We start from the raw sequence: 22150 nt of genomic DNA, 5'->3' as shown, positions 1-22150 counted from the left end.
TTGCTAGGGACTTGCCCGGCACTTGCTCTCTACCTCTATTTGTTATCTTACTTCTATCATTGACAGTCCCTCTAGGTTGTGGGCTGCTTGCCTGTGTTCCTGAGAAGCATCTACGGTACCAGTCTATAGAGTGTGTTTTCTTTAGTGAATTACCGGTATGTTTACCGGTAATAAACTTGCACTGTTTTATGTATATGTTTGATTACATACAGCCTTGTGACAGTTTTCCTGCATGTCATAAGCATTTGAATATAAATTAAAATGTTAAAATCAAATCTGATATTGTTTCACCTTTTATTTGGTGTGTGGAAGGTGTGCGGAAGAGGGGGTAGTCTTATACGGCGAGTATATAACAAACTCTGTATTTTGAGTGGAAATGTTAGGGGGTCGTCTTATACGCCCAGTCGTCTTATACGCCGGCAAATACGGTATGTTCAATTTGTAACAATGAAATTGGGGGTCACCACAACATGAGGAACTGTATTAAAGGGTTGTGGCATTAGGAAGGTTGAGAACTACTGTTCTAGGATCTGGAGTGTTCCCTGACATCAGCCAGTGATTCAAACCTACTATCCCTGAGTTATGGGCTTTCCCTCTCCCCTCTTCTTGCTTCCCAACTCCTCTTCCTGTACACAACTGCCTCTCAAGTAAATACTAGTAGCCCAGACCCTCCTGCACATTCCAGACTCAGTGTAAGACTGCTGGACATCTCTCCAGGGTGATCCCACTAGCACCTCAAATTCTTGTCCCGAATTCAATGCCTTATCTATGTTTTGAAGCCTCCTTCATTCCTTATCTCCATGAATGACAATACCCAGTTGCCTAAGCAAAATACATCAGCTCCTTCTTCCTCAATCCCATATTCTATCAGTTACACACTTCTGTGATTCTATCTGTCAGTACCTCTTGGACTTGTCACACCCTCATCACGCCCCTCTTAGGCAGAGGCCCTCTTCCCACTGCAGCTGTCTACCTGGCTTCCCGGCTGCAAACCTCACTCCTTTTGAATCCATCCTCCATGTTGGTCTCAGGGAATTTTGTAAATCACACATTTTCATGACGTTAACATCCTTGCTTGGAACTCTAAATTTAAAGACTCCCAATCACACGGAGGGTAAAGCCCAGACTCCTCAGAAGGGTTCAAAAGACCCCCAAAGACCTAAGGCACTTGCCTATCTCTTTAATCTTTATTTTCCACCCCCTGGCTGCCCCCTACATCCAGCCACATTTAACTATGTATAACTCTAAAATGTGCAAGGGAAACCCCATGTCTTAGTGAGACTATTTTCTCTTTCTAGAATGTTCTCTTCTCCTGGACTGAAAGACAGCACTTAGTGGCTGCTCACCACGATCAGAAAAAGTATGTTTAGCCCTGGCCAGTTTGTTCAGTGGTTAGAGCACTGGCCTGCAGACCCAAAGGGTCACAGGTTCGATTCCCAGTCAAGGGCACATAACTCAGTTGCAGGTTCCCCAGCCCTGGTCGGGGTGCGTGCGGGAGGTCGATGTTTCTCTCTCTTTCTCTCCCCTCCCTTCCTTCCTCTATTCCACTCTCTCTGAAAATCAATGGAGAAAATATCCTCGGGTGAGAATTTAAAAAAAAAAGATGTTTAGATTTCCTTCCAGGGAATCTACAATGATCCAGGGGAGTTTACAGTTAGCTGGAGAGAGCTGCCTTCAAGACCATGGTGGAGCCTTAGCTGACTCCCAGAGCAAATGGGAGTTAACCGGTGGCCTAGGGCAGCAACCTGCTTCCTGAGCCCATCGCCTGAGCCTCCCAGGAGACCGCCCTTGTACAAAGGGACTGGAGGAAGAGCCTAGAATCCCAGGAGGGGTAGCCCAAGGCTCTCCCAGAAAGCCACGCTTAGAAAAGGTAAGCAGTGGCTCCCCCCAGGAACCACGGAGGCCAAGGCACCACAGCAGCCAGCGCTGCTCTGACCAAGTGAGATGACACATTTGCCTGGAGGCTCACGGAGTGGGAGCAGGTACTACCAGTGCTGCAGGCAGCAGCTCCTGAGCCAGAAGCTATGTCAACAGATCCTGACAGCTTCTGAGTCAGACCCTGCGGAGCGCAGTGGAGAAGGCAGGGTCTGCGTCAGGGCCCTGGGAACACACCTCACATACACATACGTTTGAAAATTTTACAGAGTCAAGGACCTGTTCGTCTGATCCCAAAGACAAAAGCTGAAGTGAGCATGTCAGATATATCCCGTTCCCCTATAAACAGCTCACAGCCCTGGTTTAGACCCTAAGGCTTTGTCAGTTTATCCACCAGGTTAGCTAGCTGTGGTGCTAGGATGCATTGGACCAGGACTCCCAGCTGTAGGAACATGGCCTTTGGACTGGGTCCTGTGCTCAACTGTGTTTACAGTTTAGTTCTGGACAGATCCCTCGGCTGGAATGGGCTGGAATTTTGCTCATGTAAGAATCTTCCAGTTGGACTAAATCTCTCTTCCTCTATATTCTGGTAGCATTTTGTGGCCACATCTATTATTGTGAAAAGTCCAAGACTGCTTTGTAATAAAAGTATGTGCTTGTCACACTCACTAGACTAGACTATGAGCTCTTGGAGGGCAAGAACCCTGTGAGAATCATGTCCGTTGCTCTCCCAGTGCCCAGCACAAGGCCAGGTGCACAGCAGTCCTCGCCCCCAACTGTCATATTCAAATGAAATGAAAGGTGGGCAATCACAACATCAGTTACAATGTCAGCGTCCAGGACCTTGCGTCCCATTCCCCTCCAGTTATCAACATGGCGGTCAACGTTCCTAGAACTCCAGGAGGCTACCACCATCATAACAACTGTGTTAGGGCAGCCCCAGCCTCCTAGTGATAACATATCACCACGGGCATCACTGCCCCACGCCTCAAGGGGCTGCCAGCTTGTCAGGGGAAGGAACCCCTCAGGAATGACCCCGCCAAGCAACTGGCACACAGTATGTTCCATATTAGAGGTTCACAAACGTGGCCCAAGATCACCTAGGAAGAGTTTAGAATTACAATTCCTGGCCCTCATCTGAGACCTGCTGAATCAAATTTCTGGTGATGAGGCCAGAATTCTGTATTTTTAAAAATAAATGTATTTTTATTGATCTCAGAGAGAAAGGGAGAGGGAGAGAGAGAAAGAAACATCAAGGATGAGAGAGAATCATTGATCAGCTGCCTCCTGCATGGCCCACACTGAGGCTAGAGCCCACAAGCCCCACACTCGGGATGGAGTCCGCAACTCGGGCATGTGCCCTGACTGGGAATCTAACCATGACCAGCCAGGCCAGAATTCTGTATTTTAAAAAGCCCATGAAATAAAATAAAATAAAAAGCCCATGAATGATTCTAATCATTAGCTGGGTTTGGGTCCATTTTAGACTGGACATGACCACCAAAGACGCCTGTTTCCCCAGTGACGTTCCTGCCTATGTAATCATAAAGTAACAGCAGATGTGTGGGGCCCACATTGGCCTGGGAGGCTCTACTTCCTTGGATGTGCTGGCAGCCTCCTCTGTGAGCCATCGCTTTAGCCAGTGTTTGCCTGATGGGCCTCGCCTGGACACACTGAAGACCTTTATTCCACGGCTCACTTCTTACAGCCAAGTCCTGAGCCAAGCGCAGCTAAGCCTGACAATCACAGGTAAGTCCCATCCCCTCAAACCAGCGTGGTGGGGTGTGTGTGGTTCTACAGAGTTGGCATCTGGTGGGCTTCTGAGGAGCCCAACACACCCATAGACCCACACAATTTCAGGACCCGCCCTGTCTGCCACCCTGCCCTACCACGTGTGTCCCAGCTGTTTCTTCGTTTCCTCTCCATTCCCGACTGTGAGGGAAGCTCTTTCTGAAACTGTAGTTTCTGGCTGTGCAGGGACCCTGGATTCCCCCAGATGAAGGCCAAATCCAACCCCGGAGCTGCCTTCCCCGACAGGGTATCTGCCTATTTAAGAATAAATATAACAAGTGATAAATGACCCCCACTGACCTGGTAGGGCAAATGTTGACTCTTGGTCATTCTGTTAAGAAGTAATGACAGCCACCATTATAGCCATCCCTTCACCCAGGGTCAGCCCTCCCAGCCCTGGCCTCACTCACAAGGGCTTACCCTTCCCAGCTCCCTTGCAGGCCCAGCACCCTTCCCAGCCACACCTGAGTGCCCAGTTAACAGTCCAGGAGCTCAACGCCCCCCCTCACCCCCATGGACTTTCTGCTCAAGGAAATGACCCCTTTGGGTTCTTGGGGGCCCTACTACAGAGCACCCCCAACTCTGCCTATCACTAGCGTAGTGAAACCACAGGTCTTCAGTGTTGCAGCTCCTGAGGGCTGGGTAACAGAGGGAGGGGCCCCAGAGCTACACATGCTGGGTTTCAATTTCCATGAATTGGCCTGAAATACAAATGTGAACCAAAGCAATGCCCAGGTCCCCTGCTTCTCTCCTGGGGCCGCCTGGGAGTTAACGGGACCTTTAGTGAAGCCCAGAGAAAGGAGGCGAATGTCGCATCAGCAGATGAAGAGCACACAGCCCTTATGGTGGCCTGGCCCCTCGTCACAAGGGGTCCCCAGAAATCTCGTCCCCCCACACAGAGGCTGAGGCTTTCAAACCTCAGCTGACCCCAATTCTGGCTCCGAATATCTGAAAAAGCAATTTCTAAGGACTCTAGCTATTGTGATCATCTTTCTGAGCCCAAAGAAAGGCCGCTTGAAATTGCACTTGTCCCGGGAAATCTGAGATTATTTATTTGCAGGGAATGCCAGGGTTCAGGCGCGGAGAGGAGAGAAAACGGGACACGCTTCACCTGTGTACGGGGCACTGAGGTCGCTCAGGGAGAGAGGGAAAACCTGCCTATTAAAAAATAAAGGTAGCCGGCGATGTATGTGACCTATATGAAGGAAACCACAAAGCCGTTATATTTAGAAAAACGAAAGTAGATGAACAAAGAGAGCGGCACGCCGTGCTTCTGGATGGGAAGGCTGTGCATTAAAAAATGCCTATTTTCCTCAAGTTAATTTATAGTATAATAGGAGCGCACATACAACCTCTCAATAGGATTTTTTCCCTACTCTGACAAAATGATTCTAAAATTAATCTTGAACAACAAACAGATGAGAATCACAATGAATGTTCTGAAAGAGAAAATAATTAAGGGAGGAAGGAGTCGTTCCCAGCTCTGCCAGATATTAGAACATATTCTAAAACAACAATTAAAATTATTCAATACCAGTGCAAAGATAGAAATAGAGCAGCAGAACAAAGTGGGGACTCAAGAAACAGACTTAACTACATTTGAGGATTCAGTGTGCGATAAAACAATTCATTTCCCTCAAATCAAAAGAGAAATGAATTACTTAATAAATCATGTTGGAAAACCGCATAATAGTTGGCACAATATTATACACTCATCTAAATACACTCCAGATGGATTAACAAATTATATATTTAAAAAAAAAAAAGTTGACGAGAAATAACCAAAAATAGAACAAACTGTTTCTCAGACATGTGGCGGAATGATAATGTCAGCTAAGGAAAGAAATAATAAACATGGAGCGATCTGTCTATATAAAAATGTAAAACGACTATACAACGCAAACTAGCAAAAGAAAAAAGGAGAACAAGAGATTGGGAAATTATGTATAAAAATGCCAAGAAGAGTTTTTATCCACAATATAGAAATAGCAACGCCTTCAAACTAGAAAGGAAAATGCCAACACAACATTCTTCAAGCTTCAAGTCGGTACAGACAGTTGTTGCCCAGGAATTGCTACACAGAGCTGGACCCAGCCCAGCTGGACAAGGGCCAGGACTGGGTCTCTGTCCAGACAGCTGAAAACGCCGACACGCTTTTCACACCTTACTCAACAGGGCCATGCCTCTGGCCCAGGGGTGCCCACAGGCTCTCAAACCTACTTCTGCAGACCTCACCTCCCTTCTTTCATCACATACAGTTGACATCAGCCAATGCTTTCAGGAAGCACTGCAAATCAAATACCCAGACTAGCAGTGCACGTGTGTGCACACACGTTTGTGTCTGTCTATATATCCCCTCTGCAAAGGCTCCAACCCCATGGCTTCTCTCAGAACTCAGCACTGCCACTCGGATGGCCCCCTTTTCACCGGGGCTCCAACTCTGTCCTCCTGTCTTCCAGGCCCAGCTATTCTTACAGCGATGACGTGTGTCCATGCTCTGTGAGAAGGGCTGTTGCCTCACACGCACACAAAGCCTACGTGTTAAGTAAAAGAATGAGTCTTCATAGGGGCGATCCTAAACACCTCTCATCACCAGTGCTTTCTAGCTGAGAAACTACATTTTGAACCACGCGAGCCCACTTTAATTTACATAATTATGTCTGTCTTCTTGTTGGAGTGAGCTCTTTGAGGTCAAGAACTATGCCCGAATCATCTCTGAATTTGCAGTACTATCATAACATTTGGCACGCTGCAGAAGTCGACAAGGTTAAGCTGTAGGGAATATATGCAACTGACACCCATTAAAATTGCCATTATTAAAAGGCCACACAAATACTTGAGGTTTGGCGATGCTGATAAAGGTTATAAGTGATATATATGAACTCTATGAAGAAAACCACAAAGTTGCTTTATTTAGAAAGATGAACATAAAAGAGAAACAGGCCACATTTCTGAGTGGGAAGGGCATGCGTTGTATGACTCTTACTCTTAACCTTAGCACTTTTGTTGCTGGCATTATGAACTGGCACACACCATTGGGGGGCAATAAAAGATAGACAGCTGTTAGAGGGGAGGGGGTTGGATAGTGGGGTGAAAAAAAGGTGAAGCGATTAAGTAAAACAAAAAGCAAAAAAACTCCAAGACACAGACAACAGTATGGCGACCACAATAGGGAAAGGGAGGCTAGAGGAGGCAGAAGAGGGTAAAGGGGGGATAGATGGTGATAGATGGGAACTTGACTTTGGATGGTGAACACACAATACAATATGCAGATGATGTATTATAGAACTGTACATCTGAAACCTATAAAATTTTATTAACCAATATCACCCCAATAAATTAAAAATTAAAAAAAGAAACCACAGCAGCCATTCCAGAGGGGGAAAAAAGTATACAGATTAGGAGTTATAAAAATGTTCCTACCCTGGCCCAATAACCTCACTCCTAGAAATAATTCAAGAGAAGAAAAAAAACCCAGCCATAAGCATTAGGATGGTCAGTAGAGCCCTACAGAACATAACTGAACAAAACTGGCTGACTGAGCGATGGTCCATTCATTAGACAGAATAGTCCTCAGATGTTAAGAACGATAACAATGAAAGACGTGCAGAAGCCTGGCACGATATGCAACACAATGCGAACCTTAAAACACAGAATGCAAGATGGAATGCTCACTTTGATTAACACCACGTGAAATATGCGTGAGAATAAAAGAATGGCCGAGTTTTTTTAGCCATGGTTTTGGGTTTGGGTTTGAGGATGCGAAATTAAGAGTACTGTATTTATTTAACCTTTTACATTTATTTAAACTTTTAAAGAATAGAATGTACCAAAAGCCTGTGTTGCTCCGGATGCTCCAATGTGAAATGGAGTTATACACATTGTATAGGACAGGGTGCTAAGAAACTCCCCTGTCAACCTCCCTGAGCAGGCTCATCCCCAGAGGTCCCCCAGTTTAGAATTTGACCAAGAAGAGTCATCCCTCCTATGCAGTTGACTTTGTAGATAGCAGGTGCCCAATAAATCAAAAATGGGCGGATAAATGGATGAGGAGAAGGAAGGAAAGAAAGTAAAGATTAGGAAAAGGCTTCTACACTGGCATAGTTCCAACAAAGGTTATGGATCTCGCCCTCATAAATCTGCTTACTTCATGGGAATAACTCAGCCGAAAATTAGCTTCCGTGCTCTGGCCTAATACTTTTGCCTAGGACTTCTTGCCCTTCCTCCTGCAGATGACCCCTTGGGTTCTGGAAATTGGGCACAACAGATAGGGGCAAGATTAGGAGTAGGAACCTGCTCTATCACTAACAGTTCAAATTCCAGCCCATCACTTAATGGCTCCATAACTTCTGAGCTAGTGATCTTGTCTCCTTGGAATTTGCTTTCATCTATAAAATAAGAGAATAAATATTCCATTAAGTTATAGGGAAGAGTCACATCTTCCCAATGACATAAAACATCTAATAAATATTGGCATCTGCCCCTACCCCACGCTTTCTCACTGTTACAATTCTATAGGCCCCTGAGTTTGGTCATAGCCTCACTTAAAATGCAAATACCCAGATTTCTTCATATTTGGAATTTGATAAGACTAAATTATCCTAGACCAATGCTTCCTGATCTTGGGTAGTGTTTTCCCCGGGCCTGTCACAACTGTTGGAGGGGCATGTGTGTGGGCTGCCGCCTTCGAGTGGGTAGAGGACAGGGGTCCTTCTGAACATCGTGCAGCACACGAGGCTGCTCCCAAAGAATCACCTGGTCCAAAATGTCAGCAGTGATGAGGCTGAGAATACTGATGACCCTATGACCCAATCCACTCCTCTGTCCAGCAATGCGTGTCTATGTGTCCTGGGGAGGGGCTGTTTGGGGGAAGAACTAGAGAGGACTAGTCAGGAGGTACTAGGAGAGGCCATTTCCCACAGCATCTCTGTGTAGAACACCTTCCTTTACCCCAACCCAAGCCCTATTTCTGCCGTGAGATTTTCTTTGAGCACCCAAGGGCCCAATTCTCCCTCCTTCGTCTCTCAAGATTTGTAACTTCCACTTTCCCCATCCTAGGAGGCCCTGCCCTCACCTTTCACACAGATGCCACAGACACAAGGAACTAAGCAATGAGGACCCACACTGTCTCCTTGTGGTTTACAAGATGGCGAAGGCAAGCTTGCAATTCTGCAGTCTCAGCATATCTCTGATGAAGGCTGTTTTGTAACTGCTTTTGAAAGTGGCTGCTAATGGATTGATAATTGGTTTCCTGGCTATTTTATGAAGTGTGAAGCACTCTGCTAGCCAATCAACAAAGCATCAAGTATTGTGCCAACCACCCACCACCAGAGTTATTTGTATCTCCCTCATTGTATCTTTCCTTGTGGAGGAATCAGGGGAATGGTTGCATGGGAAAGGCTCTATGCTTTTGTGGGAAAGGGGATGAAATGTCGGAGCTTGGGGCAGGTGAAGAGCAAGTGCACCCTGGCCAGAGGTTTCTCCCAGGACACCGGGCTCAGCACATTGCCCGGCAGACTCAACAGCTGTGAACCCAGTGCACGGTGCTTGGCACAGGACAGACAGTAAATCCTGTTGAATGGAGGGAGAGCGGTACTACTTCCAACTGAGTCTGAGCAGGGATCCCTGGACAAGTGAATTAACCAGGGAGGAAGACAGGCTCAGAGGGAAGAAGCTGGCTCCACCTCTTCTTTCAAAATGCTGTGCGCTGTGAGAAACATCATCTTCTTTAAAACCTCGTGGAAAAAGACCATCTACTGAGCATCTACTACTGTGAGGGCAGCTCAAAAGCCAACACAATTATTCTGAAGTCTCTGCTGGCTACAGAAGATGTGCTGAAACATGAAGGAAGGCATGCATTTGTGCAGTCTCGGCAGGGCGATTCTCTGGAAACGAGTTGTTTTTGAAGAAAACGTTTCAAGGGAAGAACAAGGCACTGCTTTCTACTTTGGGGGACAATTGTTCAAAGAAATCTGAGCCATGAAAATATTTCCCCAACCCCCTTCTTAATTTCCAGAAGGAAAGAACAGCTCTGTTTGCTAAGTATTGCATTAATATTTATCATGACTAGTGCGGGGCAAAATTTCGGACACTTAAGCTGACTTACGCTGGAAAGGTGTTTGCATTTACATTATGACCGCTTTATAAAACACAGGGACTGACTGTACTTTTATACTTTTATAGATGCTCACAGATGTCCCTTTCCTATTGATCACATCATCAAGTATTTGATCTGGGGTGAGGAGCAGGACACCAAAGTTTAACGTTATCCCTCATTCAAAGTATGACGTGCTGTGTGAATGACCCATTTTAGGAAGTCGTCTCCAAGCATTTATTGTGAAAAATGTGAGAACTGCTCATGTGAGGGTTCTCTTTCTGTTTTCTTCTTTAATCCACACCTGAGGATATTTTTCCATTGATTTTAGAGAGAGTGAAAGGTAGAGACAGAGAAAGAAACATCAGTGTGAGACAGACACATCTATTGGATGCCTTTGCTCACACCCCAACCAGGGCCTGGATGGAGCCTGCAACCCAAGTACATGTCCTTGACTGGAATCAAACCCAGGACCCTTCAGTCTGTAGGCTGATCCTCTTTCCACTGAGTCAAACCGGCTAGGGTGGTCCTTTTTTCTGTAAATATAATCATAGAAGCTTAGAATTCTTGGAGCCAGAATGGAGAGTTATCTTTTGGATACATTAGTAAAGCGAAATCCAGAGCAAAGCTGTCCTGCCACTGTCATGCAGCTGAGCTGGAACGAAGAAACATGTCTCCGATTTTGAATCCGAAGTTTTCTCAAGACTTGCTCATCACCATCCTTTCACCATTCATTAGCCTGGGAGTCCCCTGCCCCATCCCCTGGAAAAGCCTAGAACCTGTGGAAACAGCAGCTTGGGGGCTGGGAGCTCTGTGGAGTTGCCAAGTGGCACCCCTCACTTTCATGAAATACAAATGCAACCTTGCTGTGTGGTGCAAAGGCCTGGGGCCAACTGGCGCTCTCTGGCCTCCTCCACTGAAGCCATCGTCCCTGAGACGTGAGCTGTGTCCTGCTCCGTCCAAATGACCAGGGAAACCTGAGTGATGGGACTGCCTTGGGATGCCATCCCGCTAGGTCTCAGAATCATCCAGAAAAAGAAACATTTTACTGACCCCCAGAGTGCCTGCCTGCTTCACCCTTCTCATCAATAAGCCCTGGGCCCCTCCGCCTTATTTTACACCACAGAGAACACTGCCTGGTACTCGCCAGAACAGCTCTGCCCCCTTCTTCTCAGCTGTCTGCATCAGCGCCCAGCGCCCCAGAAGCTGCCAGCCTTGCTCCTGGAAACGAAGGGCCTGCTGGTCTTCTGCCCTTACTGAAGGTTCTAGAAAGATCTCCTAAAACTACTCCTAAGAACCAAAGGGTCAAGTAAGTCCTGGGAGGTCTTCTGTGACAGCCCTTTCTCCCTCTCCCCAGGTAGCATTCTGCTACCTCCAGGTCTCAGTTTGTGGGGCATGGAACTTGATCCTGCCAACCACTTCATTCCCATCAGCTCTCTGACCTTTCCAGTTCTCCCTGTCTTACTTTATGTACTTGGATTTCAGAGATGAAGCCCCATGGTACCCTGGACTCCCATAGCTTGTGCCTTGACCTTCTGAAGCCCTACCTCCAACCTGCCCAGCGGAGCTCCACTCCACCCACTGGCTCCTGCCATGAGAGGGGGGGTAGGCGGGGGAGGGCAGAAGGTCTCTATGACTGTCAGGCTCTTTGCTCCTGTCTCCCTGGGCTGCTTCCTGCTGGCTCTACTCCTCCAGTCCCCGTGGTGTGCAGTGTGCTGAGGTGAACACTGCCAGGCACTCTATTCTAACCATGTCAGGCCACAGAGATGGGCAGATTTCATGCAATTTTATTATTTTCAATAAGAATGATTTGTTTAATGTGTTCCTAAGAGTGATTTGATCTTTAAACCTCTGCAAGAATTTTTACATAAACTCACAAGTCATCAAAATTGCTGGGTTAAACTAAACAAAGTGATTTTTTTGTTGTTTGAAAAGTATAATCACAATGATGTGACCCAACTCACCAATTCATACACCAAACTCTCAGTCAGCACGGATGTTCCCTGATAGCCTCTAAGGCAGCAGTTCTCAACCTGTGGGTCGCGATCCCTTTGGGAGTCGAACGACCATTTCACAGAGGTCGCCTAAGACCATCGGAAAACACAGATATAATTACATATTGTTTTTGTGATTAATCACTATGCTTTCATTATGTTCCATTTGTAACAATGAATGCAGGATGCATATCAGATATTTACATTACGATTCGTAACAGTAGCAAAATTACAGTTATGAAGTAGCAATGGAAATAATTTTATGGTTGGGGGTCACCACAACATGAGGAACTGTATTAAAGGGTCGCGGCATTAGGAAGGTTGAGAACCACTGCTCTAAGGTTATTCCCTCCCCCAATGCTGGGGGCCACCATTCCCTTGTATTCAGCACTCAGAGGCCCCAAGAAGCTGGCTGAGAAGAGCGGAGGGTCAGGCTGTCTGCCCTTCCCCAAAAGAAGCAGATTGAAAGAGACGGAGAAGGCTGGGCAGTGAGAGTTGGGAGAAGAAGTGACAGCCCAGAAAAGCTGGATCCTTTGAATTCTCAATAGATACCAAGCCTGCACCACTCTTAGCTACACACAGTCTCCTCACACTTGCCAAATCCACTGGGACCCTGGACTTCAAGTATTATTTGTGCTGAAAGAATGACCATCCCATCAAAGAATAAGAAAGATGGGCCTCCTCATTATTTCCATAGAACAGAGCACTCAACTCCAACTTTCTTGCCAAAAGATCAATAATCCAAAGACAGCTCCCCCACCCTCCCTAAACCCAATCCAAGAGGAAGCAGTTTGAGAAAACTTCCTGTCCTGGCAAGGCCACGGCTCCCCACAGCACTCAGAGGCTGGTACAGAGTCCAATCTTACAGACTTATTAGTCCCTCCCACCCTGGCTTGACTGTCTGGTGTCACTGGTGGCAGCGAGGGTGAGGAGGAAATGTCTGGGTCTGAGCCTGGTGAACTGAGCCCCAGTGGCCTCTACCTTGCTCTCCAGGATCACCAGAGAGGGAAGATGGCATTGAAGAAGACCCCCAAATGTCAAGGGCTCCCCTTCTCAGTGCTACAGTCTGTGTCACTGCCAGAAATGAGGACCCCACCAAGAGGGTCGTGAGGAATAGAGGAAACCAACCAGAGTGATGTTACGTCTACAAGGTTCCCAAGGATGAGGCCCCTGGAATAGCTGAGACCGGCCCCTGTCTCTGGGCGGAGACCCCACATGGGCCCCTCCTGCTCACTTACACACACAGCCTGGCTTCTTAGCCGACCACTGATTATTCTTTTGGCACGTGATTGCCTTCTGCCCCACCAGCTCAAAGGCAGGCTGGCACTCAAACTTGAGTGTGTCACCGTGGCGAAAGCGCGAGCCTTCCCTCTGGCCATAGGCAGGCACGCCGGGGTCGCCGCAGCTGCCCTGCTCGATCTCTGAAAGACAGGAAGACAAGAAAACAGAGACAAAAGTTGACTTCATTCCCTTGTGGAGCTGCAGTCCTCGGCCACAAGTCAGTGCTTCCAGTGACACAGGCAGATCTTTAGGGAGCAACCCTTCCTCCGGTCAAATGCCCAAGCCCCAGTCCAGAGAAAGTGCTCTTAGGCGCTGGGATGCTTTCATTCCGGATGCCTGTCCCACCAGCTGACAAGCCCTGAAGTTTGGAGACTCTCTTGCTGAACTTGACTCTGCATTTGTATTCCTAACGTCACCTGACAGATCTTGAGTGCGGTCCATACCTGAGTGGCAGCGGCAGGCACGAGATGAGAAGGCAGCTGATGCTTGGCTGCCTGCCTCTCCCCAAACCAGAGATTAAGTGAGAATCAATATTGGCTGCTTTCTGATAGGGAAGCACTTGCATGAAGGTATTTTTTTAAATTCAATTTGAGATGGTAGCAGGTAAAATGAAACAAATGACTTGTTAGCTATGCTTTTAAGTTCATCTGATTCAACAGTGGTGAGTCAGACTTGGGCTGGGTTCCCTGCGGCAGCTCTGGGGCCTGGGCTCAGGGGGCACAACGGGCTGGCTCCTCATGGGAGAGTCATTCGGGACCCAGGTGCCCCAGGAAAGGAATCTGTCCTGGCCAAGACCCTGCAGTTTCCTCCGGAGACACCCCCACTTCCACCAGCCCTGTGTTTGGTGTGAGAGATGTTGGTGGAGGAGGCAGGAGGGGAGGACGGGGAGGACAGAAGAGAGGGGAGGAGGAGAAGCTCAGCTCCCGGAGAGGAAGGCACCCTGAGGGGAATATCGGGAGTAATGAGTGAAGTGACAGATGGTAGGTGAGGACTGGAAGAGCCCCATGATTTGGGAGAGAGGGGGCTGGAGTAACGGGAGGTTTTTGGACACCTTCTCAGACTTGTCAGGCCAAAGGGACCCTGGCTTTTCTGTAAACATTATGGGCTGCCAGGAGCCACAGTCCCCAAAGTTGCCGTGTGTGACCTAACAGGCAGCCCTGTGCACTGCCCTGTACGGGTGGGCACTTGGTTGTCACATTCATGTTATTCCCCAAACCAGGGCCTCCAGCTCCCTGCTGAGAGCTGGCAGAAAGAAGGGTGTGTGTGTGAGTGTGTGTGTGTGTGTGTGTGTGTGTGTGTGTATGTGGTCTCGGTCAAACATCTAGGGTCCTCGGGTGTGAGGGAAAGTGGGTGGACCAGGCCAGGTGCCAGGTCTAAGGGCTCATGTATAGATCGCCTCTCCCATTTCTCATCGCACACGTCCTCTGGGCCTCACCTTCTACACACACACCTGCTGAAAGCACCTCCGATCCCCTCTGATGCTGGCTTTCCTGTGCAGGACCTGGGGGCACACACTGAGGCACTCCCGGGAAGGTGGTGACTTTGCTCTAGGTCCCCGAAATATAGGGTCTCTGAGGGAAGGAAGAAGGGGCCCCTGGGACAAATCAATCTGGAGAAGCAAGCAGTAAGGCCCTCCTTCTTCCAGGGGTTCCCTTTTTCCGGGGGTGTGAGACCCTGGCAAGGACTGTCACTGCAGCCATTCAGAGACCGAATGGAAGTTACCCAGCATCTGAAGACAGAGCTGAATCCTACTCCGTAAGCTAGGACCCAGACTTAAGGTTTCTTAGTGAGATCCCACCGTGCTGTAGAAGATACACATGTGGGTACACCTTCAGTGTCCCTGCCAACAGCTGCTAGTCTGAGGGTGTGATCAGCTCAAGAGGACCAGCATCCTCAGAGGGCGGGAGGAATCTGCCAGCTCTCCCCCAGGTGTAGGTATGGGCCTTCCCCCATGCCCACATCCACCCCATTTCTCCTGCCGTCAGTGCCACCAGAGCACCTGCTATGTGCCAGTCCCTGTGCTAGAGACCAGAGATCTGGACTTGGGTCCTGCTGTCCATGGCCGAACAACCTAGTTGTGATGGCGAGGGAGAAGGTATTTATGACACTGTGTGATTGTGCTGTGGAAGGGCCCAGAAGGATACCTAACGCAAACTTGGAGGGTGGGGCTGGAAACAGGATGTGGGGAGTGAGGCACTAACCTTGGGCACAAAACTTCAGGGGTCAGCAAAAGCTCAGGAATCAACACAATATCTTATAGAGTGTAATATTTTTTTAGGAACCCAAAATTAATGACTAGGAATGCAATCCAACATTAAGAAAAGTACCAAGACCTAAACTGAAGACCACATCTGACCTTGCACTTGGATGACTCACCTCACTGGTCTCACCCTAGTCCTGATCATCAGAGCCTGTGGTTATTTCAAATGTTGATGTTTTCAATCATCGACATTTTCCATTAATCTTGATTTTAAATTTACATTAAAATATTTGTCTTAATTACTGAGTTTTTTGGCATCCTTCAACTCCTTTAAATTTTATGCCCAAGGTGAGTGCCTTGCTCCCCCCTCACCCCAGTCCCAGCCCTGGCATCAGGGAAGGCTTCTTGGCGGAGGTAATGTCTAAGCGGAGGTCTGAAGCCTGGGCAGGAGCCAGCAGGTGAAAGGACAGGGGGCTTCATTGCAGCATCATTTACAATAGCCAAGACATGGATAGATGAATGAATAAGGAAAATGTAGTGTGCACACACACACACACACACACACACTCTGGAACATTATTCAGCCATAATCAAGAAGGAAATCTTGCCATTTGTGACAAAATGAATGAAATTTGAGGGCATTATGCTACGTGACATAAGTCAGACAGAGAAAGATAAATACTGTATGATCTCACTTATACATGGAATCTAACAAATCTAAACTCATAGAAACGAAGAGTAGAACAGTGGTTGCCAGGGCTGGGGGGATGAGGGAATGGGGAGATGTTGGTCAAAGGGTACAAAGTTCCAGTTATAAGATGAGTAAGTTCTGGAGACATAATGCACAGCACGGTGACGATAGTTCATAATACTATATTGTATATTTGAAAGTTGCGAAAAGAGTTGATGTTAAAAGTTCTCATCACACACACACAAATTGTAACTATATGAGATGATAGTTGTGTTGGCTAATCATATCGCAGTAACCATTTCACAATATATACACACATCAAGTCATCATGTTGTACACACACTTACACAATGTTATCTGTTAATTATATTTCGGGAAGCTGGGGAAAAAGAGAGGAATGAGTGGGAGAGAAGGGAGAAGCAGCACCCTTGAGGTGGAGATGAGGCCATGCAAAGTCTCAGGGGTAAGACTGTAGGATTGCAATGACAACAGTGATACTAACTAGCTAACAGTTGTTATAACTAATAACTCCGGTGCTTGTTATGTGCTGGCAGCCACTTCGAGCACTTTAGATAGATTGACTCATTTCATCCTTACAGTAACTCTGAGAAGTAATACTATTATAGCCATTTTAAAATGAAGGAAACTGAGGCACAGGTCAATCATGTAAGGCCATAGAGCTAGAGAATGGTGGATCAAAGATCCAAATAGGTTGAATGGTCCCAGGGCTCCTAACCACTGTGCAATATTGCCTTTCTACACACAAGGTACTGTCGGCAAGGTGCTGAGAGATGTGGCTGGAGAAAGCAGCAGGGCCAACCCATGGAAGGGCCTGTGAGATCTGCTAATAAGAGTGAGCTACAGATAATAGGCAACTGGGAGTCCACAAAGGGGTCCATTCTATTTAGCATTTCATATTGTATATTCTGAAAGATCACCCCAACTGTTATCTGGAGAACAGTCAGGTGCAGTCATCCTGGAGGCAGAGGGATCATTCACTCATTTAACAAATGCCTGCATGTCTACTTAGTGAGCCACTGCACCCAGCCCTGGGTGTGCACAGAGAATGGGGTAGACATAGCCCTGCCTCTCTGGAGCCTCCTTTCTGGTGGGAGGCTCACAGTAATATGGGAGGTGTTCTGGTAGCATCCTGGACTGGGCAATAGCAGAGGGGATGGGAAGAGACAGAAAGATCTGGGAGGCCTAAAGCTAGAAGAAGTCATAGGCCCACTGAGAGTGAGGATACAGGGGATAAGGGAGAGGTATGGGTTTACAGTGACGGGAGGGTGGGCCTTGGAACCTGGGTGTGCTTCCACTAAGATAAGAATGTGGGAGGAGGGGCAGGTCTGGGGGTCAGCAGTAGGGCATGCTGAGTGGACACAGGCACATCCAAGTGGACACAGCTAGAAGAAAGTGGTATCATGGGTCTTAAGTTCAGGGGGAAAATCTGGTCTAGAAATATAGAATTTGGATTCAGCTCACAGACGATAAAAGAAGCTATGAGAAGGATGAGACCACCCAAGGAGAGTGAGAAGAGTTGTAAGTCCAGGGCAGAACAGTTAGGACCACTGTAGGGACCAGCACAATGTTAGATTAAATCCTGGGGGAAGTGGGGCCACAGAAGCTTAAGGAAGAATGAGCTTCAAGGAGCTCAACAGCATCGCATGCTGCAGGGAAGTTCAGAGGACTGAAAAGCTGGTTAGTGAAGGTCAGTGGCGAGTTAGCGGGGAGTAGACTGAATGTAACAATGGGACCAATACCTAATGGGAGAAGAGGAAGATGATACAGGAAGAGTGGATGCCACTTAAAAATGTCATTTCCTGGAAGTGACAGAGTAGAGAGAAGTTAGGTGATAACACATGAAGAGTTTGGACTTAAGGGGGCAGTTTAAAATATTTTTAAGACGGGAGAAACTTAACCATGTTTAAATGCCAGGGAAGGAGAGAGAGATATAGAAATAGAGATAAAGATAGAGATAGACACATAAAATATAGAGGTAGACAGAGAGGATGAAAGATATTACATAGTTAACTGAAGATATGGAGGACCAAAGGCATGAGACTCTAGAGAAGGCAGGAGGAATGGGCTCTCTTGTGCTCCCCTGCCCTGCCTGAAAGTCACTCGCTGGAGCGGGGCCTGAGAGACCTGGGGACTCCTGGGACGAGGGAAGAGGTGATTGCAATGAGTGTTGAGGTAGGATCACAGAAGGCTGAAGGCGATCCTATGATGATGACACAGGCTCTGTTTTCTAAGTAAAGGAGGAGGTCATGGTCTTTGCTGAAAGTGAGCAACCAGTCCTGGGGAGGAAGATTAGATGTTGATAAGAATGTCTGAAGCAATCACTCTGGAGAAGAGGAACTCATGGCTGGATGGACTTCCATGCACCACTGGGGCCCAAGGAGGGTGTATGGAGATGACTCATTTATAGAGAAACCAAGAGCAGGACTGTGCGACTTGTCCCAGAAGCCCTCAGTGATGTGGATCCCGCAGAAAAGGAGGAAGGGCTGCAGGGCTGATTGAGGGGCAGGTTGGGTTTGGAGAAATGGAAGGACAATGGGGCGAGGAGTTGAGGGTATTGTTAAAAGAGGGTATGGCTGAGGGATTACCCAAGGGCTTAGGCTAAATGAGAAGAGAAGTGAGAAGAGCAGGTGAGGGTGGAGAATCGAGAGGTCGAGGGAAGGATGATGAACAGGAGGCTGGTGGCGATGAGTGGAGAACTGGAGAGACGAAGGGTGACAGAGCAAGATGGGTGGAGTTAAGATTTCAGAGGTGCTGGAGATCAAGGTCTGGCTGGAGTGCACAGAGAGGAAGTGAGAAGATCAAGAAACTGAGGGGCAAGGTGATAACCAGAGGAGAGAGGAAGAGACTGGAGATGTTGATGAGGAAGGTAGAAAGTGGCGCAGGGGGAGGGAGACAGCATAAGGTCAAAGGAGAAGGGTTTACACAGGTGGAATAGGCTGGAGAGTGAGCACATGAGCCCACCTCTCCAACAGACAGTCATGGCCTGGGGACATGAGTTGCTTACACTGAAGAGGGCTATAGGGTAATGATGACCTCAAGGGGAAGTCAAATTTAAGGGGGCTTTTGGCAAAGAGGTGCAAGGCATTGGAGAGTGGAATGTAAAGACCACAGAGCCAGGATTGGGTGGAGGGGAGAGGAAGAATAGAGCTGTTTGGGAGCTCCTTCCAGGAAGGTAGAGGGGGTTGGTGCCTGGCTTCTGTCCCTCTGACACCCCCTGTCTTGATCTGGGCCTTCCTTCCAAGCCAGGCATCAACCTCTGCTGGGAACACAGGGACCAAGGCCTCGTGCCTTTCTGCAGAGGGCTCCCTGTCCTCGACTGCTCTGCCTGAAAGGTGCTTGACCTTGACCTTCCTGGTCAGTTGCCGACTAAGTCCGATGTCAGGGCCCCAAAGTGCAAACAGATAAACCAAATTCTGACTTGGAGAAAATCATGCATGCAATTCCCTGTTGTCTGGCCTAATGTAATTCCATTCGATAATGTTTCTCTCTCTCTCTCTCTCCCTTTGCCTACCAAAAGCAAGCTGGGGACACGAGATGAGCGCTTCACAGACGCCTCCGAATTCCATCACGCCGGCCTCTGCTCAGCCCATTTGCTTTCTTCGTTCTCAGCGGTGCTGTTCCTATCGTCTGTGATCAACCTCGGTCTTCTCCCAGGTTTTTCAATTTCTAATACCAAATTGCAGCCCTCTTTTATGACAATGTCTGTTCAGCGGGAACTGCATCATGTGTCGCCATAAATTCTCCATTTGATGTGCTCCAGGAAGGGCAGCGCTGCATGCAGGGAGGAGGGGGTATCCAAGCTTGGGCTGCAATTTGGTGCTTTTACAAATGGATGCGATTCATTTGTTCCTTCGTCTATTCACTGTTCTCTCAGCCGGGGCCTCTTCACCTCACCCTTTCATATTCCCACGCCTCACACTGTCGACTGCAGTGTAAGAGGTTGCCTCCTCAAAGATGCCGCCTGGACGAAGCAGCCTGGATGCTCCCCATTTCCTTTTCTCTCTTTGCACCCCATTCTCTTCCTTCATAGCACTGACTGTCCTTTCTAAGTATTCACCTATTTATTTTGTTAGTTAACTGTTCTAGACGTCGGGGGTACAGAAGTGGGAAGAAAAGGACAAAAATCTCCACCCCCCATGGAGCTTAACTGCCTCTTCCCTCGATTCACTCACTCAGCCCCTTTCCCCACCTCCGGCTGCCAGGCTGACCTTGTTTCTTGTTCCCACCCGAAGTGCATCCTATGAGGTGGGCATTGGTTAATTGCTGTTGCTCACTCTGCACCCAGCACTAACACAGTGCCTGGAACACTGAATATTCTGTTTAGTGTGTGAGTCCAGCTAATATTTATTCCATGGAAACTGCCAAATGCCACAGTCAGCACTAAAGACACAGAGCAGCCTGACCCATGGCCCTGCCCTTGGAGAAGCCCTAGTCAGGTGGGTATGGGAATAATTACAGCGTAAATGATGAGGGCAGGGGAGGAGGTGTGCCTCTGACCACAGAGCCTCTGGGAGAGCAGAGGGCAGTGCAGGCCTTGGGGCTAGAGGAGGCTTCTGGAGGTGGCCCAAGCCAGAAATGGAATCAGCCTGGATCTCGCCTCCCCTCTCATCCACAGTCCTCGTTAACACCGCACATGGCTCCTCCTCCTCCACACATCAGGCCCCTCAGCTCTAGGCCCTTCCCCCACTGCCTTAGTCTCCCCTATAATTTCTCACCTGGATGGTGGCACCAGGCAAGAATGGGTCCCCTGCTTCTTCCCTCTCTTCTGAACTGTAAGCAGCGTGAGATCGCTCAGAAATAAAAATCCATGTCCTGCTCACTGATTCTCTCCTAGCTTCCTAAAAGCCTATCTTCTTGGCATGGCAGGACCTTCGCCTAGGCCAGGGTGGGCAAACTTTTTGACTCGAGGGCCACAATGGGTTCTTAAACTGGACCGGAGGGCCGGAACAAAAGCATGGACAAACGGGCCGGATCCGGCCCGCGGGCCGTAGTTTGCCCACAGCTGGCCTAGGCCCTCCACCGCAGCTTCATCTTTGGCCATCACTGACCTTGAGCTTTGTACACCACAAAACTGAGCGACCTGTGGGAAGGCAAGATAGAGCGGCGGTGACAAGCAAGGGCTCTGGTGGCAGGGAATGCTGGGCCTAAATCCTGGCCCTGTGCTAAGGAGTAGACCTGGAACCCATTTCTCATTCTCTCTGAGCCCCAGTTTTGTCATCTGTAAAATGGAAGTGGTGGTAACAACACCCACCTTACAGGGTTGTTCTGAGGATTTAATGAGCTTGTGTATATAAGACAATTGTCAAAATGTCCGGCACATGGCACGTACCCAGGAACCAGTAGGTGTTAACCTCACTGTCAAGCTTGGCCTGTTGTTGGCAGAGCCCAGCTGGCTCTCCCGTGGCTCTAACTTGGCACCTGCTGTCCCTCTGCTCCTGAATGAACACCCCTGCTTGTCTGCCAGACAAAGCGTCACCATTCATGTCAGCCCCAGTGCTTCCCAGGCTGAGATCTTGCCTAGGATGTCCCGGCCGAGCCAGGCGCTCTCTCCCACCCCAAGCCCCTAGGAGGGCTTCCTGTGACAGCTGTGGCTTTGGCTCATGATTCTCCCTGTGAAGTGAAAAGTTTCTTTTCTTTTGTTTGTGTGTGAAAAGTTTCTTGAGGAAGGAGACAGGGTTTTTGAAATGTCTCCCTCCAGCTCCTAGTAGAGTGCAAGGCACAGAGGAGACACTCGGTAAGTGTTTGAGGGATGACAGGGGAGGATGGAAGGAGAGAAGCGGGAAAGGAGACTCGGAGGAAGGGAGCGTCGCGTCGGAGAAGAGTTAGAACTTCCATGCGGCAGGAAGTGATGAAGAGGGACGAGGTCAGCTGGTCTGACGGAGACCACAAGAGCCTGGTTCAAGGACTGAAGGTTCGTTGATGCTTTGTTTTGTACGCCATCAGTTCCTCTAGGCCGGGGGTTTGATGACGCTTTCTAGAGAGCAGGAGGGATGTGTGTCTACAACCAAGCACAGTCTTGCGCATACTAAGTGCCACAGATCCATTGTTCAACCAGCGCAACCCCCTGGCGAGTGACTGGGCATATTTGGTGCATTAAGACGGCCTCTGGGCACACCTGGATCTCATGGCTTGACTTAGAACCACTTCCCACTCCACGTCTCCTGATGGGAAGGGCACAAGGGGGCAGGAGACACAAAGCACCT

The 22150-nt window shown here is 48.4% G+C and overlaps 1 protein-coding gene across 1 annotated transcript in view; it reads right to left on the bottom strand.

The window, feature by feature from the left end:
- Positions 1–22150, bottom strand: part of CSMD2 (CUB and Sushi multiple domains 2) — a 495158-nt gene that overhangs the window by 195340 nt on the left and 277668 nt on the right. The window contains exon 13 of the mRNA XM_015572780.1: positions 12993–13175. Coding sequence (XP_015428266.1) covers positions 12993–13175 — 183 coding nt within the window. The remainder of the gene's footprint in view (positions 1–12992; positions 13176–22150) is intronic.

This window comes from Myotis davidii, unplaced genomic scaffold, assembly GCF_000327345.1.
Source record: "Myotis davidii unplaced genomic scaffold, ASM32734v1 scaffold88, whole genome shotgun sequence".
NCBI classification, from domain to species: domain Eukaryota; kingdom Metazoa; phylum Chordata; class Mammalia; order Chiroptera; family Vespertilionidae; genus Myotis; species Myotis davidii.
The sequence above is the reverse complement of the archived record's forward strand: the minus strand, read 5'-3'. Positions and strand labels throughout refer to the sequence as shown.